Source organism: Pterocles gutturalis, unplaced genomic scaffold (genome assembly GCF_000699245.1).
Source record: "Pterocles gutturalis isolate BGI_N339 unplaced genomic scaffold, ASM69924v1 scaffold2266, whole genome shotgun sequence".
Classification (NCBI taxonomy): Eukaryota; Metazoa; Chordata; class Aves; order Pterocliformes; family Pteroclidae; genus Pterocles; species Pterocles gutturalis.
The window spans coordinates 108,393-135,582 of NW_010105190.1; the positions used below are offsets into that span (position 1 = coordinate 108,393).

General features: G+C 41.0%; 1 protein-coding gene across 1 annotated transcript in view; it reads right to left on the minus strand.

The window, feature by feature from the left end:
• WDFY3 (WD repeat and FYVE domain containing 3) overlaps positions 1-10,831 on the minus strand; it is a 104,127-nt gene extending 93,296 nt beyond the window's left edge. Inside the window, exons 1-2 of the mRNA XM_010087275.1 lie at positions 10,652-10,831; positions 4,447-4,570 (exon numbers count right to left, since the gene is read on the minus strand). Of these exons, the coding sequence (XP_010085577.1) occupies positions 4,447-4,570; positions 10,652-10,831 (304 nt within the window). The remainder of the gene's footprint in view (positions 1-4,446; positions 4,571-10,651) is intronic.
• Between the last annotated feature and the right edge of the window lie 16,359 nt (positions 10,832-27,190).

Below are 27,190 nucleotides of genomic sequence, written 5' to 3' on the forward strand. Positions count from 1 at the left end.
TCTTCTGTAGCTAAGACAAACAAAAAATCAGTTCTGCTGATGTGACAGAGATTAACTGCAATAAAAGTGAACAATAAAAGCAGAGCTGGCAGATCAATGTAATGTTCAAAAGAGTATAACAAAGGCAGGCATTGTCAGAGGCCGAACACAGCCCACTAAAGCGGTTTTCCGCAATGGTTAAACATTATGATGATGAACGTTTATCAGTTTGGTTTGAAGCTGAGATGATGATAGTTTTTCAGCAGGTCTGTTAGAGAATTGCCTAGAGATCAAACAATTTTTCAGTGGTGAAACAAGGAAATCAATGAAACTAAGAGGAGGGGGAGGCGGCAGCACAAACCCCACAACATTCACAGGGTACAAGCAGCAACTGAAAATTTTGTTTCTGGAGGAAGGAGGGATTAGTTCAACAGCCTAGAGGTTACGGTAAAACAAGAAAGTTTAGTATGAAACATTTTAAGACAAATACATACCGAGAATGTTCCAAGTACAGAATGAAACAATTGAAACGATGAAGCAAGACACAACTAAATTGAATTTAAAAGGTGCATAAAACAGTGATGTACGCAGACTAGCACACATATAAAATCATTAAAAATACACTTTTAAAATGGACCTTGAAAGGGGATTAAGATGTTCCAGCTCTGTGATGAACTGTTTGTCTTTCTCTTTCTTCGATTTTGCACCCTTCTGCACAGGTGTCACAGATTGTCCCCACACACTCTGCCTGGGAAGGGACTTTCCAGGGTGCAGGATTGCCCATCTCTAAGGGAATCGTCCAGCCTCCCTGTGATAACCAAGCGTTTCTATAACCTAATGCGTTCAATAACAGGAGCTGTTGGTACATCATTTGGTGGGCTTGAGGTGCAGACGACATAGGACTGAGTTAGAAAATCATTTTAGTAAACATGGAATAACCACCGCAAGGTACCAAACCACAGGTCTGCTGAAATGTGGACAGCTGTCAAGAGCGAAGGAGAAAGGTGTACTCTGAACTTGCCCTGTTTCTTGCTTTCTGTCTGTTAGTGACCGCAGCTGGGAACGCACCACTCGCCTATGCGGGATTGCAGTTTGATGCGGGGAGGAAAGCTTTATGTACCTTTGTTTCCAATGTGACATTTCTTGTGGGATTTCTTATGTACAAGGTACAGGTACTCACTGAAATGATAAAAAGGTCCCAGGCTATTGAGCTCACGGCACTTGGGGCACGGAGAGAGAAGCTCTCACACCTACTTGCACCATCAGCAACCTCCACACAACAGACTTCAGGGACCACTCCACCACGCATCAGCCCAGGTAGACACCTCGAAAGTCCTGCTGTCTGTACCAGAGGGATCACCTGAACTAACCTTCCCTGCTGTATGCTTGCATTGGGTCCAAATTATGATGAAGTGCCAAACACCCTAGGGCATGCTGTTGAAATATTTGCACATTCACAGAGGAACCAATTGCATCCAGGGTGTGTCTTTTGCAAAACAGATGAAATAAGTGTTGCTTCGCCCCCAGTGTCAGTAACCAAAGCAGCCATTAGCAGCCACATTTATTCTACAAAGATTCCAGCAGCCCCTGTCCTTTTTTTAAGTCTTTTTTCAGCCCTGAGTCAGATGCACTTGCTCCCAAAAGAAAGGTTCATTTCAGAACCGAGAGCATGCTAGAAATAGATGTTTCAGTGTATATTTTAGCGTAGTACTACCACAACCTTGTGATTAATTCAGGCATAAAATTGGATTTATTTGAGCAAAATTTGGCAGGTAAAAATCTCAAGTATATAGAGCTATCTCAACCATGACCTCCCCATCTTCTAAAACAGACTAGATAACCCAGGGCAAGGGAAACCATGTACTAATCCTCACAGATACAGCTACTGCTGTCACCTGCACATTATCACTGCTGGGCAGCAAAGACTTAAACGTGCAAGATCATTTAACTCAATTTTAACTGCTTCGTTTTGCGTACTCCAAGGCTACGTCCATACTAGCGAAACAAGACAGCTGAAATTGTAGTTGGACACGTACAACAGCAATGTTCAGAGACCACTTGAGATAGGGTGCTGGCACCGTTACTACTGAATCACAAAATGCTGTTCTGAGAAAACTACCACAGCCTGCCAAGAATAACCAAGATATGGCCACGATGGCACGCATTACTCACGTGGCTATTACGACACATATTCAAAGGCCTGATGAAAAAACTGCCCTGTGCTCCATTACGAGATAGAGAGAGAGGAAAAAAAATAAAACAAAAAAACCCTACACATCAACACACCAACAAGTAAGATTTAAGCACACCACATTTCCTACCATAAAATACTGCCAACATATTTATCTCTTTCTAGACAGAAAGCAAGTTCTTATAACATTTATTCCCTTTAACTATCTAAAGTTGACTTATGATAACATTTGTATGGAAAGCTTGTCTCTAAAACAAGCTCAGCAACTTTGTTGACTTAAACAGCGCACTTCACACCATCAGGAATTTGCACTTGGATATTACCAGAGACACCTCCTGTATACAGTTGTTACTGAAGTTTTTCACTTTTAAAACCATGCTAGGAGATATAAATACCTGTTAATAGCTATTAAGATAAGCTCTATCTTTTTGTTTGGTACACAAAGAGAATGCAAGTTTAAACAAAAACACATTAGCTTTCACAATCCATAAATACAATATCATGTCTTTAACATGAAGTGCATTCTAAAAAAGACAATAATTTATTTTTTTTTTCTCCAATATCACAGAATCATAGAATGGTTTAGGTTGGAAAGGACCTTAATGATCATTAAGTTCCAACCCCCTGCCATGGGCAGGGACACCTGCTTGCCCAAAGCCTCATCCAGCCTGGCCTTGAACCCCTCCAGGGATGGGGCATCCACAGCTTCTCTGGGCACCCTGGGCCACTGCCTCACCACCCTCATAGTGAAAAATTATTGCAGGAAATGTGTACCTAGCTCTGAACAGTTTAACACAGAAGTCTGCAAACTATGAGTTTTAACAGCTTGTTAACCGGTCATTTCTGGAGAGCAAACTGCAACCCCCTGGCCCAGCCAAGAGCCACAACGCAGTGACAGTACACAGACCTACCAGGCCTCCTTTCACGAGGTCTTAACAGGGTTTACTGACTGAAGTCACATCTATCTTGATAACAGAGGAAAAATGGCTGCTTTTCTTAGAATAAAAACATTGGTAGGCGTTATATTAAAGCTTAGAAAAGTACCAAGCGGTCTTTTACATCACTGTGGTTAAGCTTCTGAGTAGGGTACAAAAAAAAAGGAAACCTCCAACAACAGCAACAAAATTGACTTCTGACTTCTGAGGTTTCAAGGATGATAACTGGATTATCTTGAAGCAAGAAGCAGAGATTGAGGCTTAAGTAATAAACACACAAAAATGGCCATTCTTAGCAGAATGTCATGACTAGCAGGCATAACAGATGTTCCCCAGGAAAAAAGGTCAAACGAACAGCACCATTCTGCCAGGATGGCTGTTGGCCATTCATTTCCCCTAAATATAAAAAAAAAAAAAAACCCAAACCCAGACATTTTGCTCCTGTTTACCCATAGACTACAGGTTTTGTCTACGATCAACTATGATATCTGTTTAGCCATCTGGAATGTTTCACTGTTAGTCACTCTACTTAAAATGGAAAGAAATTGGAACTGGCACAGTTTGTGACTCCTGACTTCACGCGTAATAATTTGCACAGCCTTTTCCAGCTCGCCATTTCCTTATTTACCACCAAATCCAAACTGAGAAGCCAGCACAGATGTTAAAATTATCTATGAGACAAAAAACTTGATACTGCTCGGAAGCGCTTCTCTTCAGAAGAGGAAGTCAAAGAGGAAAGCTGACGAAACATGCCTTCTTGGCGCCTTGTCCTCAGTTACACAACTCCCAGTAAGTGGTCAGTTCTGACACATTCAGGGATCAACAAATCTCACTGTGACATTTGACAAACAGAGCAAAAGAGGGGTCCTCGAACATTCTTCTACGGCTGTCAGTGTTGGTCTTAAAGTGGTACTCACTGTACTGTCATGTCTTATTAGCTTCTAGGCCAACAGCTAATTTAAAATGTGTGTTTTTGGAACGTTAACATACCCACGGGACAAAACGCACCAACAACAGGCACCTCAGGAAAGCCACAGCAGCTGTCCACATGCATGCTCTTGGTCAGATTCTACTAGTAGGTGATGCAACTTAGCTCACTCCTCTCTCTTTGATGCGTTGTCAGGTTTGTGGAACTCCGCTGTCTCCATAACCCAGAGAGGAAAACTCTAGCAGCCTCCCCCTCTCTCAGTCCAAAGAAAAAAAAAAGACAATGCAATTTGGCTGTGAAGACCTCAATCTCTGAGCCTGCACACTTGTTGTGGATGGCAGCTCATAGTTTTCAGACTGATCTGAAATTCATAATGCACATCTCAAAGCCCAAAATTGTGCCCCATGCAATACCTGTGGACTTATTTGATGCTCTCCGTCGAATCTCAGTCACCATCAATCGTGACACTTGAGTGGTAAACTGCAGGAGGTCAGAAAATTTTTCTGTCATTGTACTGGGAGGAGCATTTCCAAACACCTAAAAAGAAAAAACCAGATGCATTAAAAAGTCATTCCACTTACAAGGACCACTATGAGCTACCACCTCCCTTTGCAGAGAAGGGATATTACTGCGGAGGTTACAAGATTTTGTTTTCCTGCTGCAGTACTCATTCCTGTACTGGTTTTCCAGTGCATGCTCTACGATATATTCATAGCTGGAATTAAGTCATCATACATAGAGGAAAGATCTGCTGAGTGAAGCATAAAAAGGGAATCACAAGACGAGATCATCAAATCACAATTCCTCGCAAGACGAGAACTCCACAGAGCCCCAGAAGAATGAGATTGCAGGTAAGGGGGTGAAGACTGGATACCAGAGCAAATTCTCCATCAGGAGTTCTGTTTTTAAGAGCAACTCCTTCACTATCTGCCGGACCAAAACATCCCACCAGGGCAAACTGCACATACAGAACAATATGTGCAAAATCTTCTGCAAGGCACTAGGAGGTGGTACTGCCCTATTAAGGTCTCACTCGATAAACTGATGATACCAGGAAGGCTCCCATGTTGCAGGCATCCCAAGGCTGTACTCTCCTCTCTTGAGATCCTCCTGAATATAACAGAAGTAGTTCCTGGGGATTTTCTTTTATAAATTGTCACATAATTCTAGTAACTTATTCTTCATGATTAAGCATTCATTTGATTATTAAATCATTTATTCAATCACATTTATGAGGAAGAAATGCTCTGTGGTATTGGAACATGGCAGTATCTCAAAATAGATTAGGTGCTTGTTGAGGTAATGTACTTTTCATGCCAGACTACACACAAAAAGAAGTCTCCATCCATACATCTGGTGTAATCCTTGCACTAAAACAGTCCCAGTAAAACCATGATATCAGATATTAATTCTCTAACAAAGCAGGCAATCCAAATTCTGTCACTGTCACTTGTGTCACTGCTAAAAAAAAACAGAATAGGCTGCTTAACACCTGAACGGTCTCAACACTTCTCTGCCCGTTTACATTTTCCTCCCTCGTGCCTCTTTACGGAATCTGCAGGAGCATCACTGACGAGCCAGGAAGTGTAACAGATTGCAGTATTTTTCTAATAAAACTTTAGTTCAACATGTTATATTTGCTGCTCACAAAGAGGATGTGATATACAGCAGTACAACTGATCTGGGCTCAACATCTGCTTCAGCCTCATCTCCTTTCCCTGGGTGACCCAGTTTTACCGTCGCAGCCAAGCTGCTGACACACTTGACTGAGGTCACCCGAGTCTAGGGACCTCCAGTGAAATCCACACGATTACAGCCAACAGAGATGCAAGGCAATTGCAGTGCCAACTTACCCAGGAACACCAAAGTTACTGGAGAAAACTTCAAAGGTAGAAGACAGAATAACGTCAGTTTCACTTCTTGCTCCCTTCCCTTAGGATCAGTTGCTCTAGCACATTACAGAGCAGCCAAAAATATTTTTCCTGCCTACTCACATTGCAAATTCATGATAAAAAGGAGCCATAAATACGACATTGAAATTGAACACTTGGTTTCCCCACAATAAAAACATTATTCACAAAAACTCCAACATTTCTCCCAGAGGAAATTTCAACTGTCACTATTAAGGAGGAAAGCAAACAGGAGCCCAGACACTACAGGCAGATTACGGTTTTAGGCAGACCAAGAAAAACACCCCTGGTTTGGATTACAGAGCACGCAACATTCCCAGTACAGACAATCCATCTTTCCCTAATCCATTAACTGTTTAAAGCTCTTTCACTCAGACCAAGGAAATAGAAAAACCAACAGCCTTGTTACCTGTCCGAAGCTTGCCTGGAGTCGTCAGCAGATGCCAGGAAATGCAGAGAGCTCAATATTACAGTACAAGGCTATTTGAATTAATCGCCCCAGAAGCAAGTTTGCATGATGAAAACAAGCTTCTGCGTTGGATATTGGCAGGTGGTGATAAAAACCAGGAATAGGATATGAAACATTTTACCAGTACATCATCTTTTTAATAAGAACAAGCATGGCTCTTTCAAGAAAAATGTAACCAATTTACCTGGAGACCACTTATGTTAAAACAGCCTCTTCATAATTCCATCCTCTTTTTTCATACGCTGTAAAAGCTTTACTACCGTGCTGGGAGCGCAATGCAGGATCCAGCCGTGCTGCTTCCACAAACGCGCTGAACTCTGAAACCAGCCTTGAGTACTGCACTGATTTAGCTTTTCATTACTATGAGATTCATCATTTTATAAACCTCTCTGAACAATGAGGACACAGAAATGGTCTGTAAACCCATTCATTACGAGAAGACTGTTTAAACTACAGCAAGTTTTCGGTATCTGTAAAATGAAGTGAATGCTTTAGCTCCTCTGCGTTTACTGGTTAATAATCCTCAAAATATCAGGAAAAATATGGAACTGCATTATACACAAAGCTTCAGATACCTCTGAAGAAAGAGGAAAAAAAAAACCAAAACTCATAGCTGGTTACGCAAGAAAGCCTCAAAAGAGCTCCTGGATATGCTGGTTATTTAACTGGCCGCCTGCTGCTGGCCACTGGGATCCCTAGAAGCAGACTTACTTTCCTCACTCCAGATCTCTGCACCCAGTAAAAGTCACACTTCTTCCTGAACTATTTCCTGGATTTCTCTCTCTCTGCTTCCAGCTAAACACAAGCAGCTCCCACTTTCAACAGCGCACTGCTCCATACAAGAGACATTTTGAAGTGCGCATCAGGGTGTGGTACAAAAACCTTCATCTGAGCTCCACAATCTATTTGGGGTTTTCTCCTCCTAACACAGAAATCCCAATCCTGTAAGAGAATGCTTCTACGGTACACCATCACGGACTTTGCTTAATGCAGTAACAGAAGAAGTACTCAATCTCACCTAAACTTGTTTTAAAGAATACAAATAACTATGTAAAGTAGCTGAGGGATTCAGAGTCTGAATTCAAATCAAGTTATTAACTGATACCTTAAAATATTTGCAGCTAAGGGCTATGTTTGAGAAACAAGAAAATTTTTAAAAAAGAACTTCTGGTGATGTTTTAGTGTTTCCTGTCAGCAAAAGTAGGTCTCAGAGGAAAGCCATCTCAGAATTTAGAGTGAATCAAGATTTACCATCTCTCCCACTGAAAATCTCGTGTAAGATGCTTGGGAAAACAAAATATTTCTCCTGTTCTTTTTTTTATTCCAGTCAACTTCTGAGTTTGTCTTACTCTGTCTCCCAGAGTTACTAAGCTAGCAAGATTGTTCCAAAATAACCTGTACCTTAGACAGCTAAGGCTCTAGAAGACACAAGACTAGATAAGCCAAGGAAGCTACAGCTGACTGCGTACATAAGCCTCAAGAGAAGGTAGCATTAACCAGGAACCTAAAAACAGGTAAACTGGAAGCAGAAATAAACAGATGACACTGCAACTGCTCGGCCTCTTGAATGCAGGAAGACCATGTTTATATGAAAGACAAGGAAAAAAAATTCCCGTTATAGGGCCAAACAAGATGTGACCAACCAAGAGAAATCAGTTTTGTTTGTGCTGTGCTAACAGTTCGTTAACAACTGATAAGGGTTGTCAGGGACCGCAGAGAAAGCAAGCTAATGAGTGCAAGCAATAAATATGCCAGACAGATTCAATTTTACAGAGGCTGGAAACTAAAGTGACAACATCTGGCAACAGCCTGTATTTGTGGCAAGGACAAGTCCAAGAAGGTCAGAGATTAAAAATATCCAGAGACTGAGGATGGTGATGTTAAAACCAAATGAGGAAACAAGAGCCAAGAGGAAGGGAGACAACCACAGGTAGAATCCAAAAGCAAAATATTTGGCAAGGACAGAAAAATGCTTGTCTTCAGCATCAAGTTCACCTGAGGCAAGAAGGAAAAAAAGAGTCTCTAGGATTTAGAGAAGGAAAAGAGCCCATCCACAAAATTAGGTGGATTCTGTAAATAGTAGAAATGATAAATGGTGACTCTAAAGGAGGAAAAAACTAAACAAGGGGCATAAACAAGGGGAAAATGGGAGGTAAGAGTAGCCAAGATATATTCATAGAGATGGAAATCACGGAAACCACGCGTCTTTTTAAGAAATCTAAATGGTACCTAAGACTAGCTAGGAAAGAGCTGACTCTGATGGTGTAAGAAGAAAACTGATTCATTTCTCAGAATGCTTCCACAGACAAGCTGAATGAAGAACAGCGAGAGAACACCAATGGTCCAAAGACATGAGGCAACTACAACTAGGCTTCAACAGGGTCACGTGGAGGGACCGAGAACTAGGACACAGCCAGCAAGTGGTGTAAAGGAGAGAGAAAAGAGCACAGTAAGAAAGAAAAGAAGGAAAAAAGGGAGAAACGATAGAGAAATTAAAACTTAACTGTTCTTTTTCATCTCTGAAGCCTACTCAAAGTCTGAGGAAAGACTGCTGTACAGAAATAGGACGCGCCTTGCTGCACTGGTTTTTCTTAAACCCAGTTATATCACCAATTGTGATTTCCACAGATACAATGCTACTGCAGGTAATTACCACAGAGGCCAGGAAAGCATTTCTTCTCCACCCACAGATCACTACTGAGAGCTGAAACAGCTATAGTGGGTACAGTTCCCTTTTTCAGAAGCATCAGCCACCTGTAACCACCAGAGGGAGATTTCCAAGCACAACTGCAGCAAAATAACCTTCAGGGGCTCAAACCAAGATTGAGATTCCATTGTGCTAATTTGTAAAAAGCAAATTAAGGAAGTCCATAACTAAAGGGCATAAAATCCAGGCAGATAAATTAAAGCAGCAGCAGATGAACTGAGCTTACTTCTCCCAGACTCACACAACAGGTTACCAGTAGAACGAGGAATAAGACCTAGGGCAATGGAATGACATTTAGGTGATTTATCAACTAAAGCGTGCTACCTAGTAGACTGAAAATCCTATTAATACTACACCTTGACTAGGATTAATTTTTCTACACAGCATGTAAGCAGTTCAATGTCTAACACCATCATAAGCCATACATTCAACAAAATTTCCATCTAAAAAAGAGAAGCCTTGACTAGGATTAATTTTTCTACACAACATGTAAGCAGTTCAATGCCTAACACCATCATAAGCCATACGTTCAACAAAATTTCCATCTAAAAAAGAGAAAGCTGAGTTCATTTTCCTATCAAGTTCTTGGATTATTTCAGTTCTCCACAGTAGCATATACAAGCACAAATCCATCACCCAAGAAGAGCTTCAGGAGCAAGGGCTCAGGTCACAGCAGGGGAAGAAAAAAAAAAAAGATGAAAGACAGATTTGTACCTACTGCTTTATCAAGACTCTAAAACTGCAGTCAAAGTTGTTATTCACAACGAAGTGACAGAGTAACTGAGTGACATAAGACATCAGGAGGATTTAGCTCCTATTAATTCAAGTGAGAGTAGTCACAATCCTGCCTCCAAACAAAAACTCAGTGCCTGAGCACAAGGGAGAAGTGAAATATCAATGGCGCTGTACTAGTGGCTATTACATCTTTCCTATGGTCCTTTTCAACCCAGGCCATTCTATGATTCTACAGGTTGTCCAAAATCCTCTTTGTCCAAGAAGAGGAACTCAGACACAATACACAAGAAAAGGGCTACAAGGGCACAGAGAATATAGAGAATTTATCACACAAGAGGAGATTAAAATTGTTCCGCTCACAGAGCCTAACAAAAGCAAGACAGACAGGAGATATGATGATTGTTATCTCTAAGTACATATCAGTACAATAAACGCCAAGAAGGAGGAATAGTTATTTAGACTCAAGGACAGTGCTGTCACACAAACAAGTATAAACTTACTACAAGTGAGGTTAGGTTGGAAATCAGATTACTTTGTAACAACAGCAAGCTCTGCAGAAAAGCTCTGACAGTCGACATGCAACTATGCGTTGAATTTCAGAAAAAGTGATAATAGAAGGAAATCTCCAATGGCCTGTTCATCCACTAACACAACGCTATGCAAGGAAAAGGGGCAAAATGAAAGGATGCCAACAGAAGAAAAGCTTCTGTTGTGCTAGAACCAAAGGTCTTGGGAATACAAAACATGAGCAGTCAATTCAAGTAAAGGAAAACCCTCTTGAAGATTGCCTAGCTTACCCTGTTAAACACAGGCAACATCATGTAAAGTTTTTCTTCTTGTTCTTTCTGGGTCATGTGCCGTGGAGGATGACAGAGCTCTGTGAAGAGGCGACGCAGATGCATCAAGCCCAGCGCATTATCCTGAGGGCTACACTCCTCCTGCCGTGGCCGGCCCATAATCCTCTTCACCATATTCATCTTGGCTGGCTTGTGGAAGCTCCCTTGTATCCTGTTCAGAAAGGAAAACAAACTCGCTGAGTACAACAGATTCAGGCATTATTCCAGCAAAGCCTTTAAGTAATACAGCACTCTCTCTCACAGTGGCATCACCTTGCAGCCCAGAGCATGAGCTAATTTTTGTACGCTAGGCATTGATTAGTGCACACCTGGAAGATTTACAGCCAACAACTTGAAACAGGAAAATATCCGATATTCTTCAGCACAAAGCACGATTGACCAGGCTTCAAACACCACAAAATGCTTTGATACTTTTTATTAGATGAGTTTTATGATTCTTTGGTATTTTACAGCAGTGTTATCAACATATTGCAAAGTATTCTCAAAGTAACTCTAGAATAAAATCAGTACCGCTTATGTACTTCAATCAAACAAGACCTTCAAACTCTCTCAAGACATTGGCTTTATCATACAGAGCCATGCTCAAATTTTCTCCTGACTTTCCTATGGCAAACAGACAAGGTTATCCAACGGAGCTATCATTCATCTCACACCTCAGCTGATGAGTCTGCAGAACACCTCTGTCTACTCCCTCCTGAAGCACAAAAAACTTGTTTTAGAATCATAGAATGGTTTGGGTTGGAAGGGACCTCTGAAGATCATATTTTCCAGCTGACGTCAGGGTGGTTGAAGTCCCCTAGCAGAATCAGGGCCTGTAAGTGCGATGTTTCATGTAGTTGAAGTCAGAATGCTTTGTCCACGTCCTCCCCTTGACACGGGGCCTGTAGTAAACACCAGCCACGAGGTTTCCTTTGCTGGCTTGGTCTCTTATTTTCTCCCGCAAGCTCTCGACCTGTGCACTGCTGTTTTTCAAAAAAAAGCTCTGTGTAATAAGTCCATTTTTTAACATAGAGGGCAACACCCCCACCTTTCCCTCCTTGCCTGTCCCTCCTGAACAGTTTATAGCCATCAATTGCAGCGCTCTGATCACGATTCATGCCACCAAGTTTCAGTGACAGTGGTCAGATGACAGCTTTCCTGTTCCTCCTGTTTGTTACTGGTGCTGCGTACATTGGTATAGAAGCACTTCAATTGGACTGTCAACTCTCTCACCTTTTTGGAGGGTTAAGGTGCATTGATCAGTACTCTGGTAGGGGCTCTCATCCACCCTGCTGCTTGGGAGTACACAAGTGTCGTGGCTTTGGACCCCATCCCCCAAGCCCATTAGTTTCAAGTATGATTCACTAATTCAGCCAATCTCCCAGCCAAGATTCTCTTTCCTCTTCTAGGTAGGTAGATCCCATCTCTCCCTAATAATCCGTATTTGTCAAAGAATGTCCCATGATCTCAGAAGCTAAAGCCCTGGTGAGAACAGCAGGCAGGGAGCCAGCTGGGGATCTGCACAGTGTGTCGCTCTCTGCCTGCACTCCTGTCTCTGACTGGCAAGATAAAGCAGATTACGTGGGCCCTGTCCCCTGCGCCCACACCCCAAGGGCTCTGAAGTCCTGCTTGATCTTGACCAGGTTCTGCTTTACTGTGTCCCTAGTGCACATCTCACGGATATCACACAGCGTCTGTATGTAGCCATGTATTAGTCTTCAAAACAACATGGACCAAATCTTCTGAACGTGAGACTGAAGTCCACCAAGCAGGACCTTGCACAAGTGTTGAGAGAATCAGAGCAGATAAATCCTTCAACAAACACATCCAACGGGACACTGTGGCAAAAGGGACTATTCTCACAACGTTCAGGTAAGGGAATGAGTACGGGGGAAACAGTGAAAGCATTTGAGCTCCATATATGGAGTTAAGGAGACCAGCAATTGTAACATCTACCTCTCATCGCTTAAAGGTGGTTGAAAAACTCCCTGCCAGCTTGTGATCTCGGAACTAGACACCCAGCAAACGATGAACACAGTGGAGAGCAACTTCAAAAACCCTGTGAGGAGTTCTGTGGACGAGGCAAGGACAGAAGCTGGTTCTCAGGAGAGGAGGCTCTTCCGTGTCTCGTGTCCCCTCTTCCGGCACGTACAGCCTGGTGCAGACAGACGTTCTTTACTATGTGGCCCTGATGAGTTGGACAGTCCAGCTGTTGAATCTTTGGCTTTTTTTAAGCTGAGTAAGAAGTTAAAAGTGATTCTGAAAGAGCAAACTAAGCAAGTAGAAACTCTGTAATGCAGCCTCACAGTGACAGGCACATGGTTTATCAAGAAGTTTCACTGAGAGCAAGAGGTAACTTCTACTCTTTAAAATAATATTTACAAGTGTTTTCTACTGTTAGTGGAAACTGTTGGACAAATGCTTGTAGATAACATTACATTACATAAAATAACTTACAAAGCTCAAAGACAGACTGTGTGAAACACCTAACACACACATAATCACAAACACAAGTTAGGGTGCAATAATGTACAGGTAATATTACTAGAGCTATCAAAACATTTGTGAAGAAAAAAGTAGACAGACAGAAGCTGCACGCGACACATTTGTTTTCACAATAGCTATTACAGGTCCAAGCTGCACAGCTAGTTCCAAAAGGCTGTTATTTAAATAAGCAGCTAGGTAATTATCTGCTTTGTAATTACAGTCACGAGTGTTTCTCCAGGCACTATATTGGTATTACATCAGTAGCTTAGCAGCAAAACAGGATTCAATTTCTTTCTTTGCAGATGATAATGCGATACCAGCGCACACCTCCACACCAACTATGCCATGAAAATGAACCTTAAGGTCTCGTTGCTACAATGAGTCACAAAAATCCCTTACGATCAGTCAATTCCACACCATTATTTCCCTCCACACTTGATCTGTTATTTCTTTCCCAATTTTAAGATGCCTTACCTGTGTAGTTAATACTAACATTCCAAAGACGATGATACGCACTATTAAAAAGGACCTTATCTGGCCTTCGAAAGAAACAATAAAGAGCTGTTACAGCCAGATACACATCCATTTGTCCTTAGAACTGAGCAGGAATAATAAATTCCCTTCGTAGGCAAAAACATCAGCAGGAGGGGAAGTGAGGAAAGCAATTACTTCCTCCCATTCCCCCACCACCACACAAAACCCAACTGCTTACACACACAGAAAAGCATGCACAAGGAAACTGTGTTGCTGAAAAGGAAGCCGTCAGCTCTCCCTGACGGACTGAACTCGCACGCACTCATTTGGGGAATACTGCCTGGTACCTGTAAGACAGGACTTGGAGTAAACCTAGTGTACCAACTCAGTAATGAAAGAACCTATTGCTGTACTAAGTCTTCCTCTAGTTAAGCTGCTAGTCATCCAGTTAAAAGAGGAACTATTTCATTGAGAAATCCTCCTAACAGGAAAACACCATCATCAACTCCCCCTCCAGCTTTTGTACTGCAAAGAATTACTAATTAAGGAAGGCGTGCAGGCAAGGATTTCAAGGTCATACTATTATTTGAGGGTTGTGGGTTTTGTGTTTGTTTTTTCTTTTTTCCTTTGCACCAGAATTTTTTAAAACTTAGCTCAAGGAACATTATGTTATGACCTGAAAGCTTAACCTTTCCTTTTTAGATTAATGTGAGTGCAGCGGAGGCCAACCTAATGAAATACTGTTTGTTTCTACAGGTTGAAGAGGTGCTTACAGAGGTGTCTCTCTCAGTTCACAGGGGGTGTTCAAGACAGAGAATTCAATGTAGTTATTTTTGCTTTAATGTCCCGAGGAGAAAGAAAAAAAAGAAAAAAAAATAAAAAAGCTTGCTACCCTAATTCAGGATGTATTTTCCTGTTTTCTGAAGTCAAATCAGATGAGCATTTAAGGATGCAATTCCTTTGTTACCTGCAACGTTAGAAATGCTATTCTCATTCTCAGTCTGACCTTAATATCTTGACATCACTGGAAATAAAAATTCTTAATACTTGAACAAATATGAAGAACTTATGTAACTGGTTAGCGAGAAAGACACAGGTATAAAACACGGACTATCAGTCTTCTTTCTAGGTCCATTTCCCACAAATTATTCATGATAATGACACATAATAGCAAGTGCTGATGGAGTAGATTTCCTGTGGTTTGTACCCTCTTGAAGGTTAATGTTTTATATTCTATGAAAGAGAAGGACAACAATTAAATAACAGTGATGCTTTTGACCTGTGCTGCAGGGATGGAGGAAAGCTGTCTCGCTAACGAATGATAAGGCATGTATTTGTTATTCGTATTAAGTTAAATGAACTTCAGTTATATAAAGTTTTTGCACTTCATTTTGTTCAAAGATGACAACAAAGTACTGCCTTTTACTTCTGCATATAGCCTATTGTTTTCTCCTGACTTACTAGTGTATACCTTATGTCTAGGAAGATAATCCTATTGTTGCATTTGCTAATTCTTTAATTAATCATCACAAAAACTTTTTTCCCAAAATTACTTCCACTACTCTAATAAACTATTCCCAAGCTGCAAACTTTTCTTCCACCACCTCTGAAACATAAAGCCAGTAGAACAAAGTATTATATCCTACCGCAGCTGAAAACAATATGTAGTACTTCTCCAAACCACAGCTCAAGCTGCATCAATTTTCCTTGCTTCTATTTCCGAACATGAAGAGCACAGACTACTTTAAGAGCTCAAGAGCAGACCTACCATCCATTATGCCCTTGCACCTCAAGTGGCTGCTTCAGTTTACTTTTTAGTGCAATAGCACAGAGCAACAGTAACCTAACGTGAAGTACTACCGATGCACATCTGGAGGTGAAGGATGTGATTAAAACCACTGTTCATATTTAGGGATGGTGCTCAGATCTCCTGGGCTTATCAACTTTTTTACCAAGACTCAGGACTCCCATTTTTCAGCACAGTAATAAACTGATAATCAAGCTAACGAATTGCAAACGTCCACAAAGCAAGCAGCCGGGAAGTTCAAATACAGACTATTTAGACTGACCACACATGTTCATTTAAGGTTTCTGCCTTTGTATTTTTTTACTCTACATCTTTTTAAACTGAAATGAAACACAAGTTCTCATTTCATCTTGAACTACCGCACACTACACCAAGAGAAACAAAAGGTAATTCCGCTTTTGTAAGCACTTAAACAGATACATCCAAGCACTTGTTTAGAAGTTGCTTTTGAAAAAGATCAGGGAAATTTCACATTTCAGAACCCAAACAGCATGTAATAAATATTGCACCCATACCCAACCAAGAGGTGCAGAAAATCTTATCTTTAAGGTACCTAACAACAGTACGCATGGTTCTTCAACTCTTCACAAAACGAGACCAAGAAATACAGTCCATCTGTAAGGCTACCTGAAATCCACATTTAACTGCTGGGTTCTGCACAGCTTCGTTTGTGAATTTCAATGCAAAGTCTTTAATCAGCTCATCTGCATATAAACACAGATTTCATCTCCAAAAACCAGTTCAGATTCGGTAGCCATAAAGGAAGTCTGAAATTGCATACCTCAAACTGTTCGCTCCATGGTATGTCCTTAGTTTGGGGGATAAAAGGTAGTATTTATGCCAGGAGTTTTTAAACCATTTCCACAAGGCAAAATATATTGCCACTGCAGGGTAAAGGACCAAATAAAACTCTTCATATGTTAAAGAAGCTTTTCTGCTTTAGGAGATGAGGAGTGGACGCTCCAGAAAAAAAAAAAAATCTTACCATGTTTCATTAACCCTAATCACTGGTTACAGCAAAGCTCAAAGTAGTGGCTCTATATACGTACTGGCTGGAGAAGAGACACAAAAGGTAACGGCAAAAATACGAGACATATCTCTACTGACATGTATTTTTGGAACACACATTTATAGGAAAATTGGGCTTACTAAGTTAACAATTTTCAGACAGAGAGAATAAAAGCTCTAGTTTTCAATGTTCTCAAATTTGAATAGATTGTAAACACAGCAGATTACTTTTGGAAACTGTAGTCACTGAAGTCTGTTACTAATAAAATTTGAAGATTATGTAGGATGTTTTAGCTAATCTCAGGTAACGTGATCGTCAAGGAGACTGCAGGAAGAACTGAAAGAAGAGGTATCCTGAAGAGCAGAATGTCCTAAACAAACATGCGCTTCCTTAAGTTTGTTTACCATTCATCAAGGACTTTCTGTCAAATAAGCAGGAATTGTCTATGGGAGAACTTCAAAGTGATTAAATGATAGTGTGGACTGACAAAACCTACCAAGAAAGCATGAAACTGGGGGAAAGGTAATCCTGGCAGGGGGAGATCATGACCACTGACTCCCAGACCAAGAACCCCAATATCACGCTAGACCCAAAAGAAGATGAGACTGAGGATGCCCAGTAGTTTGCAAGCAAGGCGACAAGACCTTATGCATCACTATTCTACACAGTGGTTGGCTATGTACTAGTAGGAGGAATATGTTACTATTTCGTGTACAAGTAGCTGATGATTTGTAACCAGGGTGTGTCAGCTTGTGGATTAGCACCTAGCACCCATCTCTGCGCAGAAATGCAATAAAATGATATCTCGACCCTGTGTGCAGATGGACTTCTTGCACACCGGGTAACAGACCCCAATTTTGGGACAACAAAACTAAGATTTACCGGATTAGCGTTAATGGGTAACTTTTTAACTGGAGGGTCTTGTAGGTGTGAGTGATCCCCATACACACCTGCCAGCTGTCAAGACAAAAGAGACGGGAACTCAGATCATCCTGCAATCTCACTACTGCTATTAACATCTGCAGCTGAAAAACATATTGTAGGAAAGCAAACACTGAAACATCATTCTGGTTTTGAACGCAAGACCTGCAACATCTCAGAAACATTAGCACCTCAGCAAAACCATTTGAAATGGAGGAATCGATAGATTATTCAGTATCAGAAAGCTTATAAAACAACTAAAATACTTCAATTTACAATGCATACTACTAGTGCTGCCATTAAGCAGATACCCAATTACGAAAAGAAGCAAAGCTATGCAGTGCCAGGAAATGTTTGCTGAATGCTATAAAGATAGGTAACAACTGGTTAAAAAAAACACCCCAAAAACATAAAAACCAAAACAGAACAAGCTATTTGCTTCCTCAATATTTTTGGAGACCAAGTTCTAATTAATGAGTTCTTGCTATGTTCCGTGGCAAAATATCCTGAGCATCTTTCAACGCTGTTTTTCTTGGGGTTTTTTGTTTTCAAAAGGACTGAATAAACTCATTTGCATTAATTGGGCAAACAGAATGCCAGTTACAGCCTGTCGGGAATAGAGCAGAACTGAAATTTTACTTTGCCAACCTGAACTGCATGGCAATGACTAAACCATACCACTCGAGAGGAAATGCTGCTAATAAACCCCTAAAAAAAATGGGGGGCAGGAGGGAGAGAGGGGAGAGAAGATGAAATAACAAACAAACAAACAGGCAATATAATCTGGCATCTGAAGAGATAAGTATATGTGCTTGGTTGGCATGCAGAAATTAACAAAGCCATAGAATAAAAAGCTATTCCAGAGGGTGGCTCTAGCATTAGGAGTAACCAAGTGAAGAAAGCAAGCCTTCCTAGAAAAACTGTTCTCCTAGAATCAACAATGAGCTGTTACTGGGAAGGAGGAAGACCTGTGAACGTGGAACAGGCGCCAGGCTGTTACATCTAAACACTGTAGTCCCAACCAGCGGTTTCAGTAACAACAATAGGGAGTCAAGAACACTTCTGATACAGTTAGCTAAAAAGGCCACCGGATTCTTCTCAAAGAAGAGTTGGTATTACACAAAGTGGGTCCATGCTTGTGGTGGTGGTGTTTTGTCTTCCCAAAAGTAATCTAAAGGATAAAGTTCTTCCAGCCAGGTAAAACAGCCGTTTATATTCCCAAAAGAAGAACATTTCTTCTGATTTTTAGGAAATTTACATATGAAAGAGCAGTAAGTAGAAGCTCTGTTACCTGTAAAATTTGGCTCCATAGAGCTGCCCTTGTTGCTAACATCTTGAATGGGAAAAACAACAAAATGATCCTACCAGCACATGCTTGGCTGATGTAAGAAAATTCCTCTCTCTGCTACAACCTGGTCAGAAAGAGTGCAACAGAACCAGCAGAGAATCAGCGAGGGAGAGACAGCCCCACCTCCCCAAAAATCAGCATTACAACTCTGATCACAAATGCTTATTTCTAAAATAATAGGGAGTAAAAAAGTATAAATTATCACAGTCTCACGTTGTGTGTTCATACTATTCCTAAGTGCAAAACAAAATGAAACAAAGAAAAGAAAACAAAATGAAAATCAGCCATGCAGAGCAGAGATGCATGGAAAAGCAGCAGAAATACTTGCGTACACATCCCTACTGTCTTTGAGACAATAACGGATCTCTTCCAGCTACTGCATTATTCCGCTGCGTGTTTGCACCCAACAGGAAGCTGCCGAGCTTGACCACCACGTCCCAGGCAAAAGCCCCTCTTCAAACACCATGGGCAATGTGGGCACTGTGGACAAAGGCATTTAAAGTGATTTTTCTTGGATGGAGTTCCCCTACATTGAAACTAGGATGTTACAAAGATACCCACTGAACTCCAGGGGAACAAGTGCTGCGTACCACACAGCAGACACATTGCCACTGGGAAAAATAGGGAAGATTCTTGCATTTCACCTTGCACAGAGGTGATTGTGAATATTTCCTTACAGAAAACAGCTCTAGCTCTCCCCTAACACACGAGACATTGCTGCTCCCAGGTGACCAGGTGGAGTTTGTCAGAGGGCCACCAGGCTTGCAGAGGATGACTGGGACAGAAGCAAGGCAGGATGTAGCTCTTCCAATTAGGAGGATCCCATCAGAGTCACAAGACCTCCATCCTCCAGCAGTGAACATGTCAGATAAATGATTACACTGAAAAAAGAAAGAAAGAAAAAACAAAAACCCCAAACCAAAAAAACCACTATCACAAACCTACAAAGCAGATTAAAACTGCAAACTTTTCAAGCAATATTAAGCTCAAGTAAATGCTTTCTTCCAGTTCTCCCAGTTCTTCAATCAAAGTAATTAGCACTGCTGAAATTTTTTTCTGGTCCTTGCTACCCCACTTATTAAATGACCCGAGTGGGTGTAGATATTCCTGGACATTAAAGTTGGTGCCTCTCACACAAGGACAAAGCTGCAACTTCTTCAAAAGCCCATGCTTATTTAGCTCACTTTTTATTGTCAGTAATGGGGTTGATGTGTGTATTATTAACTACTACTATTATATATAAACTACAGAACCACTTTCATCACTATTTTTGTTTTCCTCTCCATTACCTATTGCTTGGCAGTAATGCCAAAATGAAATTTAGACTTCACAGTGAATAAATGCTTTCTTGACAGAAGCTCATGCAGAATACTGCAAGATTAAATAAGACAGCTAGAAACCCCCCAAAAGTGAGCTTCTCTTATTCAAAGAGAAAAAAATGAAGCCTATAGCACTCAGAGACAGGCAAATTACTATTTTAATATGATGGGGTTTTCTCCAACTTGGTTCCATTTCCAAGAGCACTGTCTAATATAAGTCAATAACAAGCTTGCTTCAGAGCAGAACTACTGCACTTGAGAACAGGCTTGTATTAGCTGTATTTTTAAAACTATGCATATGATAAACTGAAATCAAGTATTTTCTTCCTTAGCTGGAATGACAAATGTAATCTACCTATTTTTCATTTATTTCTCTACAGCCAACATCCTAAACACAGAAATTACATTGCTTATATACATATCACCATATTTTGACTAAATCTCAGCTTGTCACTTGGTTCAGTTTCTTTATAACAGCAAGTACAACACTCCAGAAGAGGTTCACAACAAGAAGTACAACTTCACAGAAGCTAGCCATATATCCAGAAGAGGTTCACAACAAGTAGTACAACTTCACAGAAGCTAGCCATATAATTCAGTGTTAGTCTAGGGGGTCAAAAAAACATCACGCAAAGAAATATGACTAGCTTGTATTCATTTAGTTCTCATCCTACCTCGAATTCTTGAAGTTCAGCGCAAGCATCTTAGTTTTCAAATCCTCTCTTTGTAAGATACTCCTAACAGGAGACGGCAAGTTCCTCTGCCTACAAGCCACTGCCAGCCCATCATTAAAAAACATCCTGCTGGCAGTCAGGCGGCCCTCCCGAGCTTTGCGCCACCAGCCCCCGGCACTGGCTGTACCAGTATCCGGGCTGGTTTGATTGTGGAGCCCAGCTGGTCCCGTGCACGCGAGCACGGGGTGCATTCGCTGTGGGATGCAGGGAGGGGAGGAATTGAGAAGCTGCAGGGAAGAGGTTCCTCCGTCTGCCTTACAACACCCAGGCTACAGTAATTGATACAGCTGCTTTAAAAAAAAACAAATCAAAATCACACATGCAGCAGAACGAGACAAAAAACTGTATGCTAGAGTAAAAAGACACTGCAAGTGAGAGTGATGTATCACAGCTTGCAAACAAATTTGTAAGATGACTTTTTTCCTGCTGTTCTCATCTCATAGAAAAGTAAATTTGTTTAAGTTTCAGTTACAATAGAACTGGAAAAATAAAGAGTGCAAGAGACCCGAATCTAGATCAGAGCAATGTGGGCTTTCATAACCTTAACTTTAAATTTTCTGCTTTTTTTTTTTTCCCCCCAAACTGTTTACTATTCTAGCTTACAATGCTATTTTCATGCATGGCACCATACAATATAGAACAGCTGGTTCAGATCAACACTACCAGGTGCTTTGGGCTTTTAAAAAAAAAAATAAACAAACAAACAAAAAAAACCCAACAACAATTCAGAAGTGGTAACTGGTAATTCATTACCAATAATTATGGTTACTCACAGGTTACATCTCCCCACTATACCAGCCCATTCATCCAGTAATAACCAAAGGTACAGAAAATAAATTAGGAATGAAGCTGCAGCTCCTTGAAAAAAATTCTCCCAGTGCCACAGAAAGATGCTCAAATGACTACAGTGCCTACTGCTTTTTAACTAAATTTATCGCAGAAAAGAGCCTGAACATCCACATAGTAAAAGTACAACTACAGAAGAAGAATTTATTCCTATTCTCCCCTTGATTCATCTACACATACATAAGGAAACATCCTTACTTGCTGGATGAAAAAAAATCAACAAGCAAAAAAAAAAAAAAAAGGCAGTAATTGTATATCAAATGTGCTGCAATGTCATTTACAGCTACAGAAATTACTTACTCATTATTTATTACAAGTCCTGGCTTCTGCAGCCCATCTGTGAAAGTGTATGGCCTCACTCAGACACCCTGCAGAGTGCTCGGCCATTTCTGGATGCAAAGAGCCTGGGAAGAGAAGCTGCTCTCCACACGAGAGAAAACATGACTTCTTCAACATTATCCCTGTCCTCTGTTCTGTGTGCCTTTTAAGCTTTGACAGTAACCCATGCACAGAACAAGGATAACTACTCTTTATTATTTTTAACACAAACACGATGCAATAAACAGAGTGAAACCCAGCAATACAAAAACAAAAACCTACCAAAAAAATTAGGTAAATAGAGGCTCAATGCCAGGATTTGATTGCAACAACAATGCCACAGCAAAGGCTTCTTCTCTTATGCGTCCACATATATATTCCTTTACAATTTTACCATACATTCCTTTCTTTAATTTGCTTTTACTTCTCTGTCAGAATTTGCAGATGTTCCCTCAGTACACACTCCATGTTGCTCAATCTGGAATAAGACTGAGAAAAAAGAAGGTGTTTGAGCTTTAGCCATTATTTGAACAAAGAAAGGATGCTCTAAAAGCTGAGTAACTTACACAGAGCTCAGAGAGGTGAAGAAATATTCAGCTACCTGAAGGAAAGGTTAAAGGTTCAAGCACTGCTACATATTCCACGAAATGCATATGCACCGAGACACACCTTCCCACAACCCAGCCGGATACCAACCACCTTCGGCACGTGGGTGCATTGTGCATGTTGAAAACCAACCGCACAGTCACAGTCCCGACTTCACAGTTCTTACTGAGTTCAAGAGGTGGCATCATGCAAAAGAGTGAACTGTTCCACTCTGACAAATTGAACAACAAAACCAACTTATTAGCAAAGATGCACTTCAGTGTAAGGTACAGGGCCCTTCACAGTAGCTATACATTCCCTAAGAGAGGAAGCATTTGTGCGAGGCTTCCATATTAGAGAGCTAAATCCAATATGTAGTAAGATATCCACCTCTACCACGGGAATAAGTTTCATCACCCTGAACCATGGAGCAAAGCAGCAGCAGCCCCTTGCTAGCACTTCTCTAATGCAGGTATTAAAGGGGGGGACTTTTTTTTTTTTAAAAAAAGGTAACCTTTTAGCAACATTGAAGAGCAAACAGTATTTCTAACAAACCCTCACTGCAGTAGAGCCAGATGGCAGCCCACTTCTCCACTGTTATTTTCTCATTTATAACAACTGCTCCAAATCAGTTTCATCTTCCAGCACTTTGAACAGTTATTCCTGCACATACCAAAACGTGACTTTGAGATTTCTCCCAGGCAGCTTTTGGAAGTTATAATCAAACAAGAGAAAGCTCTAAAATTACATTTACTGTGCCTCCAGTTTGTTTCAATTCATGAGAGCTAGAGTCTTTCCAAAGGACTGCCTAAGGCTTGCCTTTCACAGACTGCCACTTATCAGCAGTAGCTCTTCCAATACCCTTTATCTGGGACATAAGACAGGACACAAAACTTTCACAGCATCCTGCCATTCCTATTATACCACCAGTGTACCAGGTCTCCACTGCTAAGGTTTCTCTATTATCAGCTTCGTTTGTAGTTTTACTTGAAAAACATTTGTCAGGACACCAAAAAGTGAGAGCCATACTCCAAGAAGTCAGGAAAACAGCAGGGATTAGAAAACCAGAGAGCAGCATCTCCACAGAATTAACCTCAACAGAGGTATTTTTTTCCCCCCTGCTATGTTTCACATCCATATATCCATTGTATTTATATCCATTTCCATCCACTATTGCATCACCAATAGATGGAAACATGTCAAACAGAGTGTCAGGCATTAATCTATCACTAGCAAAAATTATTGACACAGAGGGAAATATCAGTGCTTACCTCTAAGGGGGCCAGCAAATTAACCTTTCACAATAATCCAAAAACTATGGAAAATGCTTTGTGTATGCAAAAGCACGGCACACAAACACCACGTTCTATCACAGGCAGCTTAAACTTTAGCTGCATTACAGAGACCAAACAGAGGGAGGCAGCCCGGGGGTTAGCTGCCTCATGGGATCTGTTGCTATGCCATCGGTGGAAAGGCAGGGAGGCGGCATTCTTACAAGCCTGCAAGCTGCCTACTCCACAGTACCTACCTCCTGCTCCCCTCCGGCACAAGAGAAAAGTCCTGGGACTTTCCAAGAGTGTTGCTAACCTTCCAGGTGTGTGTATCTGTGCTGTCCCAACACCTCAAATCCAGATACACCGTGTTTAAAGATTAGAACCACTTGCACTCAAGTATTAGGTTTCAGTGTTGTAATTTTACTAAAGGACAGGAAAGTACTACAAACAAAAGAAGGTGTTTGAAGAGGCCATTCAACTCACTACGCTCAATATACTCGGGTTAAACACACTGAGTTACTGTGGTATAACAAACAAACATGGGGTGACTCACATCAACCAAATGCGCTCAGCCTACCCCAATTACAAACTCAAACACGGTAATATAAACCCTTTGTGGTGCCCATTCCATCCACTCCCAAACTGACATCAACTGCACATGTTGTACGTAGACTCAACTCCATCACCTAACTCAAGGATGCCATTATAGATAAATCCAGGCACAGCAAGCTAGTACAGAAGCCTACTTCAGTGCCTTTCCAGGTGATCGTGAATCCTTGTTAACTGCTCCACTCAACCTTCTTGAACAGATTTTGCTCCTGCAGTAGAGTGATTTAGAGAAGATACCATTCAAACAAAACACTACATGTATTACATGCAAAAGGATGTGCTTCAAAACTTTATACATTTTCCTCCCTTATGCAGTCACCCAATTCATCTGTCAAGGAAGCAAATTAATCAACTTGATATAATTTTCTCCCTGACAAATTCATGTTGGTTGGCTTTCTTCCCTTATCTCATTATCTTCCATGTCTATATAAACTGCACGATGACGACTTTTACTATTACCCATACAGCTGTGGGTAAGTCATGCCACAGCTAGAAATAAACTCAACACAGCCCCACGGAGAGCCCAACCGAATCCAACACAGGCTTGGGTCTGACTGGAGTATAATCACAGCAGCGCTAAACCCCAGCTAATAAGCTCTGCCAGTTCTTGCATGTCCTTGGAACTGGAAGAACAGGATGCGTACAGTGCCAAAGTAGTATTTCCTACGTAAGTATCTGAACAGCAGATCATGATACTAGGAAGACAGTCTTCGCAGATTCACAAAACAGTCTGTATTCAACAGTCTGCTTGAAACTGCTTTTACTAAGTCAAGAGGAACACTAACAAGAGAGAAGCTGAGCCTTTCATCTTTTTTTATTCTCCATGAAGTATAATATTTTTAAAAAAAATCTAACCGCAAGAAGTTGAAGGGAGCAAGGTATTGTCTACGAAATTAACTTCTATCAGACTCACTTGTGGACAGATTTTTTTTTTCATTAATGAGTAAAACATTGGAGACTAAAGAAGCAGCACAGACCTAGAATGAAAGCACTGATGTTGGAATGCAGGATTTCATACAGAAGGATGTGTTTTGGGGTTTTGGTCTCTTCTTTTGTGCTTTTGTTAAATTACAAGTGAAACCTCCCCCTTGAAGATTTTACAACTCTTAGTTTTATACTAAATAAGATAAAGATGGTGAGAACATATAAATAACTAAAGCTCTCCATAAGAAATCGTACCGCTTACAAGAACAGTTGTTAAGCTCTATATGACTCGGAGCGATGCCAACTAACATTTCCTTGCACTAACAGGTCTTTTTCCACTGGGTCACCTCTTCACTTTTTGTGTCTGTGACATGCTGTAGCATTTTTTCCACACTATTTTCTCTTTTTGCTCCAAAAGGGTCTATATGTTAAAGGGTATACTAGCAAAGCTTGGACGTTACTCTTCAGTAGTCACACCACGCACATCTGTGCATTTAGAGTAAGCTAACAAAGATCAGAAATCCTTTCCAGTAACCAAGCAGGTTTAATAGATTTTAACTCAAATGCTTCTGTGGAAATTCACTTCTTTGCCTAGGAGTACTTCCACATGCCTACCTCCCTTTTCTTCATCAAATTTTACTTGCTACATTCATTTTGCACCAGCAAAACAAAGCATTACTGAATTTGATAGTTATATGAGCTTTTTTAGCTTCACTACATTTTGTTTGGGCAGAGCAATTTTAAATTGACCCTGTTCTGACTGTGCCCGAATTAACTCCCTGTGACAGAAAAATGAACTGCTTCACACAGAGCTTACTGAAAAGAGTGCCAATTACGAATCAAAAAAGCAATTTCTACAAAAGCTCTTAAGCATGCACGTCACTAACCTCTACAGCATTCCCGAGATCAGGGCAAACAGCTTCAGGAGAACAGGGCCCATTCCTTTCCGAGGTTTCACTTCAACACCAAAGCTGCTCTTCCACTAGGTGAAGTAAAAGGGAAAAAAGTTAGAATATAAACGTGACAATAAAATCACAGAGCTTTGCCATTTTGAAATGGAAGAAAAGTCACACCTATGATAACTGGACTTCCACAAACCTAAGAAATCTTTTAAATGGCTTCTGGAAAAGGAGCTGTAGCAAACTAGAAATTGTCACACTGCATTAAGCTTAAACAAGCACTATCTTCCCAATTAAATGATACTCATTGAGAGCACATGAACTGCTAGAAGAGTTACTATAAAGCACAAGCCCAGTAATTAATGCACTGTGATCAGCAAGAGCATCCCTCCAAGGAACTAAGTGATTTCTCGTCATTACAGCAGGGGAAAAAGAACTAAGCTGTGTTGATCCCAACGCAGCTGAGCAACTGTGATGCTACTGAATACACCTAGCTTTCCCTGGCCTCTTCCCTAGTTTCTCTGCTTATTTTTTCAGGGTTACAAAGTGCTCATCTTAGAATTTACACATGGACGCACACGCAAGCCAACAAGGCACAGAGTCTGTGCCCAATTGAGCACAACTCCGTGAATCCAGTGCAACAAGATTCTCCAGCTAACCCAAGTCAGGTGGCAGAGGCAGCAAACACAGCACTACTCGCTGTTGTACCTGACAAACAACTAAATACCTCGGTGAAACGCTGCACCTTGGTTAACTAGCCATGAGATGGCAGGCTATTATTTTACCTCTGACTCCTGGTCTGTCCCATTCAGCACCAGTAGTTCAGGTGTTCCTACGCTGTGGTGCACTATACAGTACAGGCACCCTGTGCTGGTTGGGGCTGGGGTAGGGTTAATTTTCTTCATAGGAGCTAGTACGGGGCTGTGTTTTGGATTTGTGCTGTACA